Source organism: Solea senegalensis, linkage group LG6, assembly GCF_019176455.1.
Source record: "Solea senegalensis isolate Sse05_10M linkage group LG6, IFAPA_SoseM_1, whole genome shotgun sequence".
Lineage (NCBI taxonomy): Eukaryota > Metazoa > Chordata > Actinopteri > Pleuronectiformes > Soleidae > Solea > Solea senegalensis.
In genome coordinates this window covers 5,421,222-5,435,634 of record NC_058026.1, presented here as the reverse complement: position 1 = coordinate 5,435,634, position 14,413 = coordinate 5,421,222, and the positions used below count along the sequence as shown (strand labels likewise).

The window sequence follows — 14,413 nt, the reverse complement described above, 5'->3', positions numbered from 1 at the left end:
ATTGAGTCATAGTCATTTGGTGTTCAGTTCATACAAGAGGATAAGAAGAGGTTGCTCCTGCTGTGCAGAGCTTACGTTTGTTTCGTGTTCATTTGCAAAAACAAAAACGTGAAATGTGTTTCTGTTTTTCACCAAATTCATCAATGCCTGGTATTTCTTGGGACTTTGTGTTAAAGGCTCTTGCCTGATTTTGGACATTTGGTGCAAGATTAAGATCATTGAAGTTTGAAGCATATTCTTCTTTCCATATTTCTGTTTTTCTTTTAATTTAATACACAGGATTTTGTAAATGAAGCTCTAAGAGAGGTCGAGCCAAAGAAATGACAAAGATGCACCTCATATGTTATAAAGCTACTTTGCCAGTTAGAAACCTATTATTACAAAATATTCACAATATCAAGTATTGCTTGGTCATGTTTTTCCCAAGCGTTTCTTCATTTGTTTCTCCTCGGCATCACTGCTTTTTGTTCATGTTGACCATCTTGCGTTCCTGTTTCTGGAGTAATACCAACCTGTGCTCCACCTGTAATGTGTATATTCACGTCTTTGAATCTTTTGTCTTAAAAGATGTTTAAAATAACTGTAAACCCTCTGTTTTTCTTCTTACTACATCTCAAGCTTTATCAGATTTTAATACACACACAAGAAAAAGGGCCAACGTTGTATTTAAAATCCTTTAATGGAATTAATTGAGGGAAATAATACATCAGGTCATTCAAATGCAAAAGAGGAAAAGGAAAGTCATGGTATGCAATTCAGTAGTTATTTTTAATACATTTTAAAAAGAGTTCATCTGAAACATTTTCCTTTAACAGCACAGGAGTGTTGGTGTTGAGCAACTCTGCCCTCAAAAAACAGTGATTTGCTACTTTTACTGAAGTGCTACTTCATTGCAAACGTAAAACAGCGTTGGTCTTAAATAGCAGTTTTGGTTTGACGGTGTCAACTGAGATCAGCTTCGGTCGACTGGGATCCTTCTTAACATATTTTTCCAGCAGTTGCCTCTGGAAAGTCTTGTGTTACTGAATTATAATAAAGTGCATTAAACAAAATAAAGCTGTCACAGACACAAATAAACACAACCACTCAAAGAAGAGAGAGGATCAAAGTGGTCACATATTATCAGCAGCCAAAGACTGCCAGAGGAATCTTCACGTTACATTTACTATTGACCTCAACCATGTGCCAGCAGAGGGCAGTCTAGTCCACATCTCGGGGATAAAAGCTACTGTGGCTGGTTGCACACATTTCAGTCAACTTAACAGTAATTGAGTACCAAGGCACAACAGCTCATTGCTAAGTCACACAATTAAAACTGTGTCATGACAAAATGGTTTGGATATTTTTTTGAAATTTTGTAAACCAGTATATTCGCTGACTGACACAAGTCACCAATGTTGATAATCAACTGATTGTTTAAGCCACTTATTCACCTGTTTCTCTTATGTTGATTATAGACTTGTAGAATAACTTAAGGGTAGCAGACTAAATCGAAACTATTTTTGGACATTGTATAGACCAAACAAATACCAGTTTATCTGTCCCAGAAATCCAAGGTTTAGAATCTCGGCATGTAAAGGTCCAGCGTGCCATAAATACTGTGCAGAAAGGAGAACAACCTCCTTTCTGGTATGCAGAGGCCAGCATCTTTCCCTGATAACAGAACTGTAACAGAAACCCAAATTGTTCTACACATTTTGTAAAGTGCGTCATTGTTATATGACAGGTGTGGTCGCCTCCTTCATAAAACGAAAGAAGAAACCCTTACGTGTATTTACTTTATAAGAATGACGAAAAAAAAACAAAATGTTTTATTTAAAATCCCCAAAACTGCCAAATTATTTCAACAGGAAGCAGCTGTGCATCGCGCATGTGCAGAACAAATTGGGTTTCTGGTACAGATCGGGTAGCCAGTGAGTCTTCCATTTGTTCCAATCTGCAGTGTCACCATTAGATGTCACAGATCCTTACACACTGGAACTTTAACCCACAGTGAGGAAACTGTAGCGTGTGAGATAATCGATTAAATGAGATGTTTACATAGGAGGTTGACGACACTTCTCTTCAGCTGCTTTCATGGCACTAAGATGAAGATAAGGATAACATTCAATTTTGCCAACAAACATATGAGCATATTTGAGACTTCAAATTGAACCTACCACGTGAAACTCGAGGGAAATAAAGCATCTGATGCCAAAGGAAATACAGTGAAATGAAAAACATATGCAGTAGCTACGAGTTTTGAAACTGGCAGATATTATTGCTGTAATGTGAGTTCTCATTTAAAACACAGTGATACAGGAGGTCTGCTCAACTGCATCTCTGGCAGTGAAAGTTGCTCTACCGCCGACGGACAGTGGAGGGCGGCACGCAGAGAGGAGAGGGCTGTAGGACAAAGAGAAACCACTGAACTGAACAATGCTGTTTGACCACATCCTCAACACTTCATACCAAAACCAATGGCCCCCCCCCCCATGTACTGTCTTGTATAAAAGGTGACATTACAATTTTTCTCCTTGCAGTCAGTCATGTTCAGTCATGCCATTCAACAGCTCACACCTCAGCTCTTTTTTCTCCAAGAGCAAACACTCTTTACAATCAAGCTGACCAACAGCCCAAGTTTTTTGGTTGTCCAAGACTGACATTTTTTTCAGCTTTAAATTAAATCCTCATGACAGTAGCTCATAGCACTTATAGCTTTTGTAAAAAAAGTAATCTTCCTCTTAGACTTTGAGAAGAGATGGGTTTTTTTTTGTTTTTCTTTATAACAGTGGTGTCACTCAAACTTTTCTTGTCAGATTTTGCAGAAGGAGGAGTTAAGTATGTACAGTGTGACAAAGGCGACGGATGGTTGGTCTCAGGAGCGGGTCTGGCTTGTGTTAATCATTATGTTCGGCAAAGCGTTGCGTCTTTTCCTCCATGTGCCCAAATCTCGCGTATACCTCTTTAACTGATGGAACCACTGCTGCGTGCGCGATTTGTCTGAGGCGCGAAAAACAAATGACTCCCGTCGAATATCGAGCACCTCAAACGTGTCCTCGCAGTCAGGATCCGTTGACACCACACAGTTGCCCAGACGGATGGGCTCTCTCAGCACTGTGAACTTCCCGCTGCTTTTGTCCTTGATTAGAATCAGCACTCCGTCTCGGACGCTTTCGCCACCACCACCACCACCACCCTCCCCCTGATCTCCACGTGCCCCTACATCAGTGCCCTGTCCTGGGGCTTCACCCATCCGCTGAGTGCTCACCATCAGCAGACTCTGAACATTTTGGAACTTGAGGGCCTTGCTTCCCTTCCTCACCCACTGACCATCTGCTGGCTGCGACAGTTGGAGTGGTCCCTCCATGACGAAACGGGTGTATTCTCTGGCCCAGCCCACCGTCTTCATCGACAGCTCTCGCATCTCAATGTTGATCACCTCCCGGTTCTTGCGACTGTCGCGGCGGAAGGAACGGAGGGACCAGCTGACGCCGTTGCCCTCCTGCTTAGTCTTCATGTTGATGTGCTCCAAGTGGGACTCCACCCGACTCTTGGCCTCACGCAGACGAGAATAGTCGGGGTGACATTCGGGGGTGACCTTACTGATGCGGCTCAATAAAAGTGGGTATTTGGTCACGCGCTGGAGGGGTGCCATGAGGAAGGAGCGCAAGTTCATACGACGCAAGGCTGTGTTGTCATTCTGGGAGACATCAAGGAAGATTCTGAAAAGAGAAACAGAAAAATACAGTTTCACTTGGGAATGTTCTAATCCTAAGTATTCTGTCTCTGTTCTTTTGTCTATGTCTAACTGTCAATGACTGCGACAACTAGGGTTTGGCACTGATGGCTTTGCTCTTCATGCTCCCAGGATTGGTGAAGCAACATGCTAATCCAAACCAAGGTTATAATAGTTTTGGTAATTTTTGGTAATTTTTGGTAATTTGGTAATTATAGTAATTTTTCATAAATTTTAGGGTTAGGGTTAGGGTTTTTTATATAATTTTGACCTTTTGTTTTTTTAAAATTAGTTTGTTTCAATTAGTTTTAAGGGAGGGTTTGCTAGTATCCTCCGATACCGGGGGTAGCGTCACCAGCAGCGACAGACACTTCAATAATAAACACATACATGCCGCATACCCACAGAACAGTCAAACTCGGCTAAAAGCTCATAAAAACATTCTTATGTTCACTAAACAGTTTGTATGCATCGGGTGGTGACTTGAGCATTTGGCAAAGCCATGTATCCCAGAATGCGTTTTGGCGGAACGTAGCAGCAGTGAATGCAAATATAAACCTGAAATAAATATTTTTCTGTGTCCCGGAACGCAGTTTTAAGATCACTTGAGGTGAAGAATTAGTTATTTAGAATTCAAACATGTGGCTTGTGTATTAAGATATTAGGTATTTATAGTTTGACAGCAACGTTGTCAGAGGTGAACAGCTCCGCCTCTGCGGACGCTGGTGCTCACAGTGCCGCGTTACCTCGGCCTGTCCTGATGAAATTATCCGCTGGCTCAGATGCTTGGTGTGATCGATGGATTTGTTGTTGACGCGTTATTTAGTTTTTAATGTAAACGTTTTGACCTGACAGTTAGAACGTTTGTATATTGTTAATGTTTAACAATTTACACTTTAACTTTGAATTATATATATATATATATATATATATATATATATATGTGTATATATACAATATGCCATGTGACCATTTAATTCACACATTGAGTGTCGACTTGTATTATTGTTTAATTACTAAGCTTATTAGCTAATTAACCCTTGTGCGTCGTTATGGATATTTTTGTCCATTTGGGTCATCCTTTTGGCTGTTTTAATGCATATTGCACATTTTTTTGTAAGAAAGTCCCTCTCTCTCTTGACAGATTTTGCAACTCAAATTTAAATTTTTCAAATAGATCAATACAACACTGTGGAAACAGTGATTTAGTAATTAGAGTACAAAAATGTCCACTTTAATTATCTGTTATAAAAACGTTACAGATTCATATTTTATGTCCTTCAGACAATAGTAAATTAAACTGACGCCTGGGGGTTAAAATGTCCCTTCACATCAATGTTTCTATAAAATACAGTACATGATCAAATTAATAAACAAAGGCTATAAAATCTGTGTTATCCGATTCGCCCACTTCCTGCAACAGCGCGAGTGAAATTACGGAAGTAACCACATGTCGGTTTTGACTTGCAACTTCTCAGCATCTTTGGCAACTTCTTAGCATGTTTCCGCACAAACCGTTGTCACGTAATTACAGTAATGCAAAACGTGCTTGCGCAGACATGTCGTCTGCGATAAGCTTGGTGTTAAAGGGTTAAACATACAGTGTGGAGCTGATGGACTTTATCAGCATTATAGTGTGAACTAATTTGACAATCTGAGAGACATTTGATTATGTTTAAAAGTTACACCCTACAATTTATTGACTTGATTGATGATTTTTACCATTTTATTGTGCAGGCCCTTTTATACAGATGCCATTTGGACGTGCAGGATAAAGCACACATGCATGTAACAGATCACAATATTTGTAGCTGTGTTCAATTCATGTGAGTCAGGACAGTGTGGTGGTGAACCAGCGCACACCCTGAAACTGAGCAGTCTAAATGAAACGTGGTTAACATTGTTGTCGTTGTTTTTACACCTGTGTTTTTTTTTTCAATGTGATTTGCCAAACGGCTGTCTCTGCAGAGTGCACATTGACATAAGCCACAGAGCTCACTCCGAAGAATATTTGGGTTGAGTTTGTTTTACTTAACAAACACACACAGAAGCACCATTTTGGGTTTAATCATTGAAAGAGAAGAGGCCATGTGTGAATTCAGAAGGCCGTTTGTCTGCTCTCGGGGGCAGCCTACTTTTAGTATTACTCATCAAACAAAGTTTGTTTGTGTCCAAATAGAGGGTTGTTGGTGTGCTGAACACTGACACACTGTGGCTGCTCTAGGCAGACTAAAATCTCAGAGAATGTGGAGGGTGCCATGCCATGCTTAAACAAAATATGTGCCTTGGCAAAGTGTATTAAGATAAGATAAGATAGTCCTTTATTTGTGCCGCAGCGGGGAAATTTACACTGCGGGACTGTACATAATCAAATAAATAAATGTATATAATCAAATAAATTAATGAAAGGCAGAGACAGGTCATTGTTTTGAAGTTCAAACTCAACTCAAATTTGTTGTGGCAATAAATACCAGTTGGCCTGGTTCATTCATTTTGAATAACCTGGATTTCAAATAATCATCTCATCAATGAAGATGAGATATATTAATAGAAGATACTCTCATTTCCTATGTTTCTGCTCATTCAGTCCATTTGCATGACAGAAAAAAGTAATTTGTTAGTCCAAATAGAATTAGACTTTTAAAATGCAAACATGTTTCACCAACTGGACTGACATGGAGACCAATTTTAAGCTCAGCATCAGCATCACCATTTGCATATTTTTAAGTTAATGGATGGCAGAATTAAAATTCTGGCAAATTCTGTATGCTGTTCTGTGGGCTAACAGCATAGAGTTGATTTATTTAATTTCATTCACAAATAAAAAAAACACTCAAATACAATTGACATACAAACACAACATTGTCCAAGTCTGCCCCTTTATCCCAGTGAATCAATTTACATAGTATATAGACAAAAAGTCTGTTAAGTCTCTCTCTCTCTCTCTCTCTCGACAAATTTTGCAACTCAAATTTCAATTTTTCAAATACATAGATTAACCATACTCTTAAGTCATTAGAGTACAAGAATGTCCACTTTCATTAGCTGTTATAAAAGCGTTACGGATTCATATTTTATGTCCTTAAGATGATAGTAAATTAAATTGATGCCTGGGGTTAAACTGGCGTGAAGGGACACTTCACATCAATGTTTCTATAAAATACAATACCTAGCTGTACATAATCAAATAAATAAATAAACAAAGGCTATACAATCTGTGTTATGCTATACAATGGAGGAAATTCCATGATGCTACAACTGCAAAAGAAACCCTTGCCTGATACTTAAGCAGGCATTACGCAATGCTCATTTCACAAGCTCTTTGTGAGTTTGCGTGCATTTACTGTGTTCAGGTCTATGTGGTGATTTAACAAGCTCTGAAGAACTAAAATGACTTTTAAATCGCCAAAAAACAAAAAGACACCAAAAAGAAATGTGTCATAAAACATATTAGAAATTCAGAACATTACATTGTCGATTCAGTTGTATGTGTGGAAATCTGGTAGTCACCGGACAGCCATTGATTTTCTAATGTTTATTTTATCCTCTGGACGGAGATAACCTTCAACAGACCTGAACCATTTCTCAACTGCTGCTGGGAAATAATTTTTTTGTGTTTACATACATGTGTACAGAACGTTTGGGAAGAAGATGATGAGTCAGTGGGGAACTGAAGGAGGGAGGTGAGAGGATAAAAGGAGCAAGCTGTGGAGCAACCATCTACATTGACAGCCGCACAGGATCAGGAAGGATGATGGGTGGGACTCCGCTGTGGCTGCTGGCCTCTCTGGCCTTTGCCTCTGTGACTTCTCTGGTTGACGGCTCTCCACTGTGAGTAGATCGGCCTCACCTTTATCCTGCCTGAGCTTAATTTGACTCATAAATGCGTTCAATGTGCAGTCTGTCTGATTATAGTGTAATTGGAGCAACAGCCACATTAGGTATTCCCCATTTAAAATAACTGATTCAGCTCCATTTAACTTGTATTATACACACAAATAGCTGTTTTCTAGTATGCAGTTTGTGCCACATAAGACAATGTAATCTGGTCTTGATGAAATGATGCCATGTTTGTGAAACGATTGTCCTGCGTTTGCACAGTGATGTTACAACAGACGATGATCCGTGATGAACTGATGTACAGATCTCGGTGTACTGAGTGTTGAATCAAGAAAATCCATAGATGACATAAGTCCATAGACTGATAGACTGACTGAGCAAGAAGCAGCAAATCAGCAAATAAATCTTTTTTCTTGTTAATTGAATGTATTTAAACTCAAACACAGACTAAGATTTATTCATTTATTCATTTATTCGTTTATTTATTTAACCAGGTATAAGAACCATTGAAATTGAGATCTCATTTACAAGGGTGACCTGGCCAAGATGTCAGTTATATATATATATATATATGAATATCACAAACACAAGAAACGGATTACAATAAATTAAAAATAAAACAGTGATTTAAAAGTGCAAACTAGTTGACAGTTAAAGAGCAGGAGTTTTTAAGAACAATTTTAAGAACACAGGCACTTAAAATGGAGCGAAAGGCTTCGCTTGAAATTAGTTTTGTCATTTTCAATTCAGATTAGAGAGTAATCCAAGCAGAGGGGGCAGCAAAACTGAACGCTCTTTTCCCCAGATCATTCTGAACATGAGAAACAGTCAAATGAAAGATGTCTCTGGAGCGTAAGGTGTAGTGGCTTGTTCTTCACAGAAATACACATAAATAGGAGGGAACTGAAGCAAGAAGAGCCTTTTAAATCAGAGTCAGCAAGTGTGTTGATCTGCGTACACTCAACAAAGGCCAGCCAGATCTAAGATATAGTTTTTCAGTGGTGTGTGAGGTGACTACAACCAGTTATGAAACACAAGGCACAGTGATAAGAATCCAAAGACTGGAGACATTTGGCTGAAGCACTCCAATACAGGACGTTGCTATAATCAATCGAAAGGAGGGTTGCTGATACAAGAAGCTTCTGAGGTCTGAGGGAGAAGCAAGATTTATTTTGATCATAGAAGTCAAGCTTCACTCTGAGAAACTAAAAATGCCTGTGAAATTGAATGAGAGCAGCAATATATTATGGTGTCATCAGCATAAAAATAATATAACTTGACAAATTGTCATATAGACTGTTGATGTAAATGGAGAATAAATGGGTCCAGAGGAACCAGCCACTGGAATACACTGCGTTCTTTTAGACAGATCATCAGCAAACCAAGTGATTGCTTGATAAAAATAAAAGCATAATTCATGGTGCAGTCTGACAAGAGTATTTTATTTCCTGGTCTCTATAGGAAGGTGATGTCTGCCCCAAACATGTTGCGTGTAGGAACAATAGAGAACATCTTTGTGGAGTGTCAAGACTGTACAGGGGGAGACATACAGGTTCACATCAAGGTGATGAACCATCCAACCAAGCTCATAACGCTGAAGACCACAAGTGTGACCCTTAACACTGGAAATCAATTCCAGGCACTTGGACAAATACAGGTAAATGAAACAATATTCATTCATTTCCAATAATGAGTGTAGTTGGGAGATCTACAGTGTAGTGTAACGTTATTGTTCTCATTATTACAAAGAGAATACAATATTAAATTATTATTGAATAAAAATAGCTTTCTGGACTATTTCAAGATGACAATGTCATGATTGTTTGAGTTTAAATTGTAAAAGTTCAGAGAGCATGAGACATTATTTTCACACATGTATTAGCCACTACATAGTCCAGACCATTCTGACTTGACACAGTAGTCCAACTCTCCCTTCATAAATACAAAAAAATGAATGCCTCTAGATTGATATAAATGTTGTGACATTATATTGGCTTGTCAATATGAGGTGGCCGTTTGCAAAATTTGCCATTTTGCTGCTGTAAAAAATGAATTTCCCCTTTGTGGGATCACTAAAGTCTAATCATATACACCTGTCCTGCTCCTCATTACTGATTCCTCTGCTGCCTTCAGATCCCCGCTGAAGAGTTTAACAGGGATCCCACCGTGAAGCAGTATGTCTACCTGCAAGCTCAGTTTCCTGACCGCCTGCTGGAGAAAGTCGTCCTTGTGTCCTTCCAGTCCGGCTACATCTTCATCCAGACTGACAAGAGCCTCTACACCCCCGGCAGTAAAGGTGCGTTCAGTACAACATCAGTGCTAAACAACACACACACATTTCTGTGACAGTAGTCCACATATGATAGTACATCAGAACACACTGTGTATCACTGTGTGGATTTATTCATGACAATTTCTAACACTCTGCATTTTTAAAGGGAATCAGTCTAATCAGCCTCTTTCTCTTCCTGTCAGTTCTTTACAGGATGTTTGCAGTGACACCTCGTATGGAGCCCATTGAGAGTGATGGTCTTAAGGATTCTTCCATTGACATTGAGATTATGGTATTGCATTTAACTGCAATGAGAATACAGAATCATTTTACTCTTCAGTTGCATACAACAGTGTGTCAAGCCTCTTGGGCAAAATAGCCAAGTGACAATCATTGAACTGACAACCAAGGATGATCATTTGTTCCAAGTCTTGTTTGTGCCACAATTTTACTGCACTCATTTGTAAAGATGTCTGGGTCACTGTTAATGGTTTCATTTTGGGGGTTTTTGTGTTGTGTGTTTTCTTTTTTTTAGACTCCTGAAGGAATCATTTTACCTGTTGATTCAGTCTTTCCAAAATCAGGAATCCATCCTGGCGATTTCCAACTTGGTGAAGTTGTCAGGTTAGTTTGATTTTGTTTTAATATTTATAAATTTGATCAGAAGATATTTACCACTCTCATAACATCTCATAAAAATGTTATAAGATCCAGGGGATAATCAGCATAGCTTCACATGGACATTGGTAACGAGAGGAAACAGCCTGACACTGTTGGCTGTTGCCAAGAGACTTAAAATAGGCTAGTCCAGCACATTGTCGAGTAAAAACTATCCATTGATCTTTATCATAAACAGAAATATACACAATCTTAACTAACCTGTGTGATATAGCTATATTAATATTATAATTTATCTTTAGTTGGTATTGTTAGAAATGTAGTCTAAAGACAAATGTTGGTTTAAATTTGGAGACACACACAACATGACAAAACAGTGAGACTCCTGAATACTTAGCCTGTGTATGTGTGCGTGTGCATGCACAGTTTTGGAGTCTGGAAAGTGGTGGCCAAATTCCACAAGAACCCACAGCAGAGCTACACTGCAGAGTTTGAGGTCAAGGAATATGGTGCGTCCCTTTTACCTGAAGTTTACCTTTTAACTTATGATGTAAGTATTTATTCACTTTCTGGTGTTGGACACATAAGTTTAATTTATATTTCCAGTGCTGCCGAGTTTTGAGGTGAAGTTGATGCCTGAGAGCTCCTTCTTCTATAAGGACAGTCCAGAGCTCAATGTCAACATCAAAGCTACGTACGTATGTTTTTTTGTTTTTGTGGCTTTCAGAACTGGAATCATTAAAGGCTGAGTGGAAGAGAAAATAAATCATGTCATTAAGAGGTTGTGTTGCTGTTTTTGTCCGGCTTCCGTTGAAACTGTTTTTTGTGGTTTAAGGTATCTGTTTGTTAAAGAGGTAACTGGCACAGCATACGTGGTATTTGGGGTTGTGCATGAAGGTCAGAAGAAGAGTTTTCCAGATGCTCTTCAGAGAGTAGCGGTGAGGACATTATGTTTTTTGAGTTCAGACTATACATGTGAGACTAAACTATTTAGGATGTCCAGTTTTACAGTTGCCTGTTGTCTCCACTAGTTAAATTATTTGTGATGATCAGAATAAATCAAGTTGATGGTTTTTTTTGTATTTTGTAGCACCTCTAGATGTCCACTTATTTTTTTCTACGTCATATTAGATTGAAAATGGTGCTGGAGTGGCCAAACTGAAGAGAGAACACATCACACAGACCTTCCAGAATATTGACCAGCTTGTGGGGAGTTCCATATTTGTAGCAGTCAGTGTGCTGACAGAAAGTGGTAAGAAAAACACACATGTGTCACATGATCATGTTTGATTTTAATATCATTGATTATCAATAACAAAATGTCAAACACCTTCTGCTAAAGTGTTAGTGTGTGTGTTTCTACATCAATTCAACAGGTAGTGAAATGGTGGAGGCAGAGGTGAGAGGCATCCAGATCGTTACATCCCCCTACACCATTCACTATAAGAGAACGCCCAAATATTTCAAACCAGGAATGTCCTTCGATGTTTCGGTAATGCATTTACTCATAATTTACAATTATAATATATAACTAGTACCGCAAGCGGTAATGAACGGGTTCGAGCTTGAGTCCTCTAGCTCATCTCCCGTTCATTCACCGCTTGCGGTACTAGTTATTTTCAGTCATACTTATTTTCAGCTGGGACTATTTTCAGCGTCCCTGTGGTATGTTAGAGGGATCTTCCTGTTTAAAATGGCCGACTTCCTGTTGGGTGAAAGGTGAATGGTCCTTTGACTCACATATCAAGTTTCTTGAAGATCGGACAATGTTAGACTTTACTTCCTGTTTCGGGAGTTCTACTTCCTGTAGGGAGGTCATCCTTTACAGACTTGTTCCGGACGGGTCTGAGGTCTCACATATCAATTTTTAAGTGGATACAACAATCCCTGTTAGAGCAGCATGAAAAACTGTAAATGTAATTTTGTCTGCCGTCACCAGGGGGTGCTGATTTTGACATGGAATATTTTCTTATAGATTTGTATGCAGGTGCCTCCATCATGTGGCGAAAAAAAGGTACTGCATGAAAATGAACAAACGAACCACTCAGTTGAATGAATCCTTTGCAGTGTTGCCATTGCAACACCTTTGAACGATTTGTTATCATATTCAGCACGCATCATTTACCATGTGTTTTGAGTGTTTTCACCAATTGAGAGTTTGATACGATGAACTCTGTAAAAGTTATTACCGAAATTGTGAATTTGTTGTATTTTCTGTTACCACCAGGAGGCGCTGGTTACAGTTTTTGCATAGGCATCTTCAGCAAGGGCCCATCATCGATCGTCACAAGTTTGGTTAAGATCTGACCTTCCATCGCAAAGTTATAAGAGTTTGTTGTGTGTTGCGAAGAATCACATTTTTTCTTGTACGCCATGATACTTACTGAAAAGATTTTGATACCTTTGGATCCTCAACTTGTCCACAGTGACCTCACCAAGTTTGAAGGTGATCCCATGAAAGTTGGAGGACACGTCTGTTCAAATACTATTAGTGCGAAATGGCCAAAATCGGCAAAAAATGTACATTCAATCCAAGATGGCGGCTTTCCTTTTTAGACCATTGGGTACGCTGACTTTTTTGACCGTCCCGACCTAAGGAACGCGTGTACCAAGTTTCGTGCATGTACATTAAACTTGCTCCCCAGGAGGACAAGTTTTAGGGGTTATAAGAGTTTTGCCTTTTGTTGTGAAAAATATGAACGAACGCCAACTTTGGCGCCCCCTATGTTGTACGCCATGATACTTATGGAAAATTTTTCAATAACTTTAGATCCTCAACTTGTCCACAGTGACCTCACCAAGTTTAAAGGTGATCCCATGAAAGCTCTAGGACAAGTTCGTTCAAATACCATTGGTGCGAAATGGCCAAAATCGGCAAAAAAATGAACTTTCAATCCAAGATGGCGGCTTTCCTGTTCGTTTTAGAGCATAGGCTACGCTGACTTTTGTACTGACTTTTGTACATTAAATGTGCTCCTCAGGCCCACAAGTTTTAGGGGGTGGAGCAGTTATTTGCCCCGCCCACTTAAAAAAAACGTGATTTACTTTGGTGAAGAGGAAGAAGAAGAAGAGGAAGAATAATCCTTACGATTACAATAATAATAATATAATTCCTAATTACTGAATAATTTAACAGTTCAGTTCAATATATTCTTATTGTTTGGCTGTTTGTTTCTTTCATGGCAGATTGAAGTTGTGAATCCAGATGAATCTCCAGCTAAAGGTGTTGCTGTGGTGGTGAATCCAGGTGAAGTGAAGGGTTTGACTGCAGCTAATGGCCTTGCAAAGCTTACCGTCAATACAGAGGCAAGAGCATCAGATCTGAGAATCACTGTAAGTTTTTTTCATTTCCAGTTATACTTTGTTTATAATGGAAGCTTGATATCTACTGATATCTACACTAAAATAAAGTGGCACCATGGCCAAATTCTGCAGCTTCATTTACTTTACAATCTGATTAACATAATACTGTCTAGATGGACTACCATTTACAGATTAGAGAAACTGTTTCAAAAGTATTCTTCACATTTTTACTAATATCGCCATTGAACGGTCACGCGGTCGGTGTAGCAGCAAGAGCCCTCGCGTTCGAGCCCCAATTGGAACAAGGACCAAGTTTGCATGTTCTCCCCGTGTGTGTGTGGTATTCTCCGGGTTCTCCGGTTTCCTCCCACAATCCAAAAACATGCAATATGGGGATTAGGTAAATTGGACACTCTAAATTGACCGTAGTTTTGAGAGTGAATGGATGAATAGTTGTTTTTCTCTTTTTGTGGCCTTGGACTGGCGAACTGTCCAGGGTGTGACCCCGCCTATCGCCCTATGTCAGCTGAGATTGGCACAGCGCCTCCCGTGACCCTCCTGTGGAGGATAAACCAGTAGAAGATGGATGGATGGATGGATGGACATTGAGATTCTTGTTATTGATCGCACACACATTGGCAGGAATACCATTGACATTCAAC

At 39.3% G+C, this 14,413-nt stretch overlaps 1 protein-coding gene across 1 annotated transcript in view; it reads left to right on the top strand.

Annotated features, from left to right (window-relative positions):
• Positions 1 to 7,349: 7,349 nt before the first annotated feature.
• LOC122771053 (complement C3-like) overlaps positions 7,350 to 14,413 on the top strand; it is a 28,751-nt gene continuing 21,687 nt past the window's right edge. Inside the window, exons 1-11 of the mRNA XM_044028352.1 lie at positions 7,350 to 7,549; positions 9,020 to 9,215; positions 9,692 to 9,854; positions 10,034 to 10,122; positions 10,366 to 10,454; positions 10,875 to 10,957; positions 11,055 to 11,142; positions 11,284 to 11,386; positions 11,580 to 11,700; positions 11,825 to 11,940; positions 13,635 to 13,781. Coding sequence (XP_043884287.1) covers positions 7,470 to 7,549; positions 9,020 to 9,215; positions 9,692 to 9,854; positions 10,034 to 10,122; positions 10,366 to 10,454; positions 10,875 to 10,957; positions 11,055 to 11,142; positions 11,284 to 11,386; positions 11,580 to 11,700; positions 11,825 to 11,940; positions 13,635 to 13,781 — 1,275 coding nt within the window. The 5' untranslated portion in view covers positions 7,350 to 7,469. The remainder of the gene's footprint in view (positions 7,550 to 9,019; positions 9,216 to 9,691; positions 9,855 to 10,033; positions 10,123 to 10,365; positions 10,455 to 10,874; positions 10,958 to 11,054; positions 11,143 to 11,283; positions 11,387 to 11,579; positions 11,701 to 11,824; positions 11,941 to 13,634; positions 13,782 to 14,413) is intronic.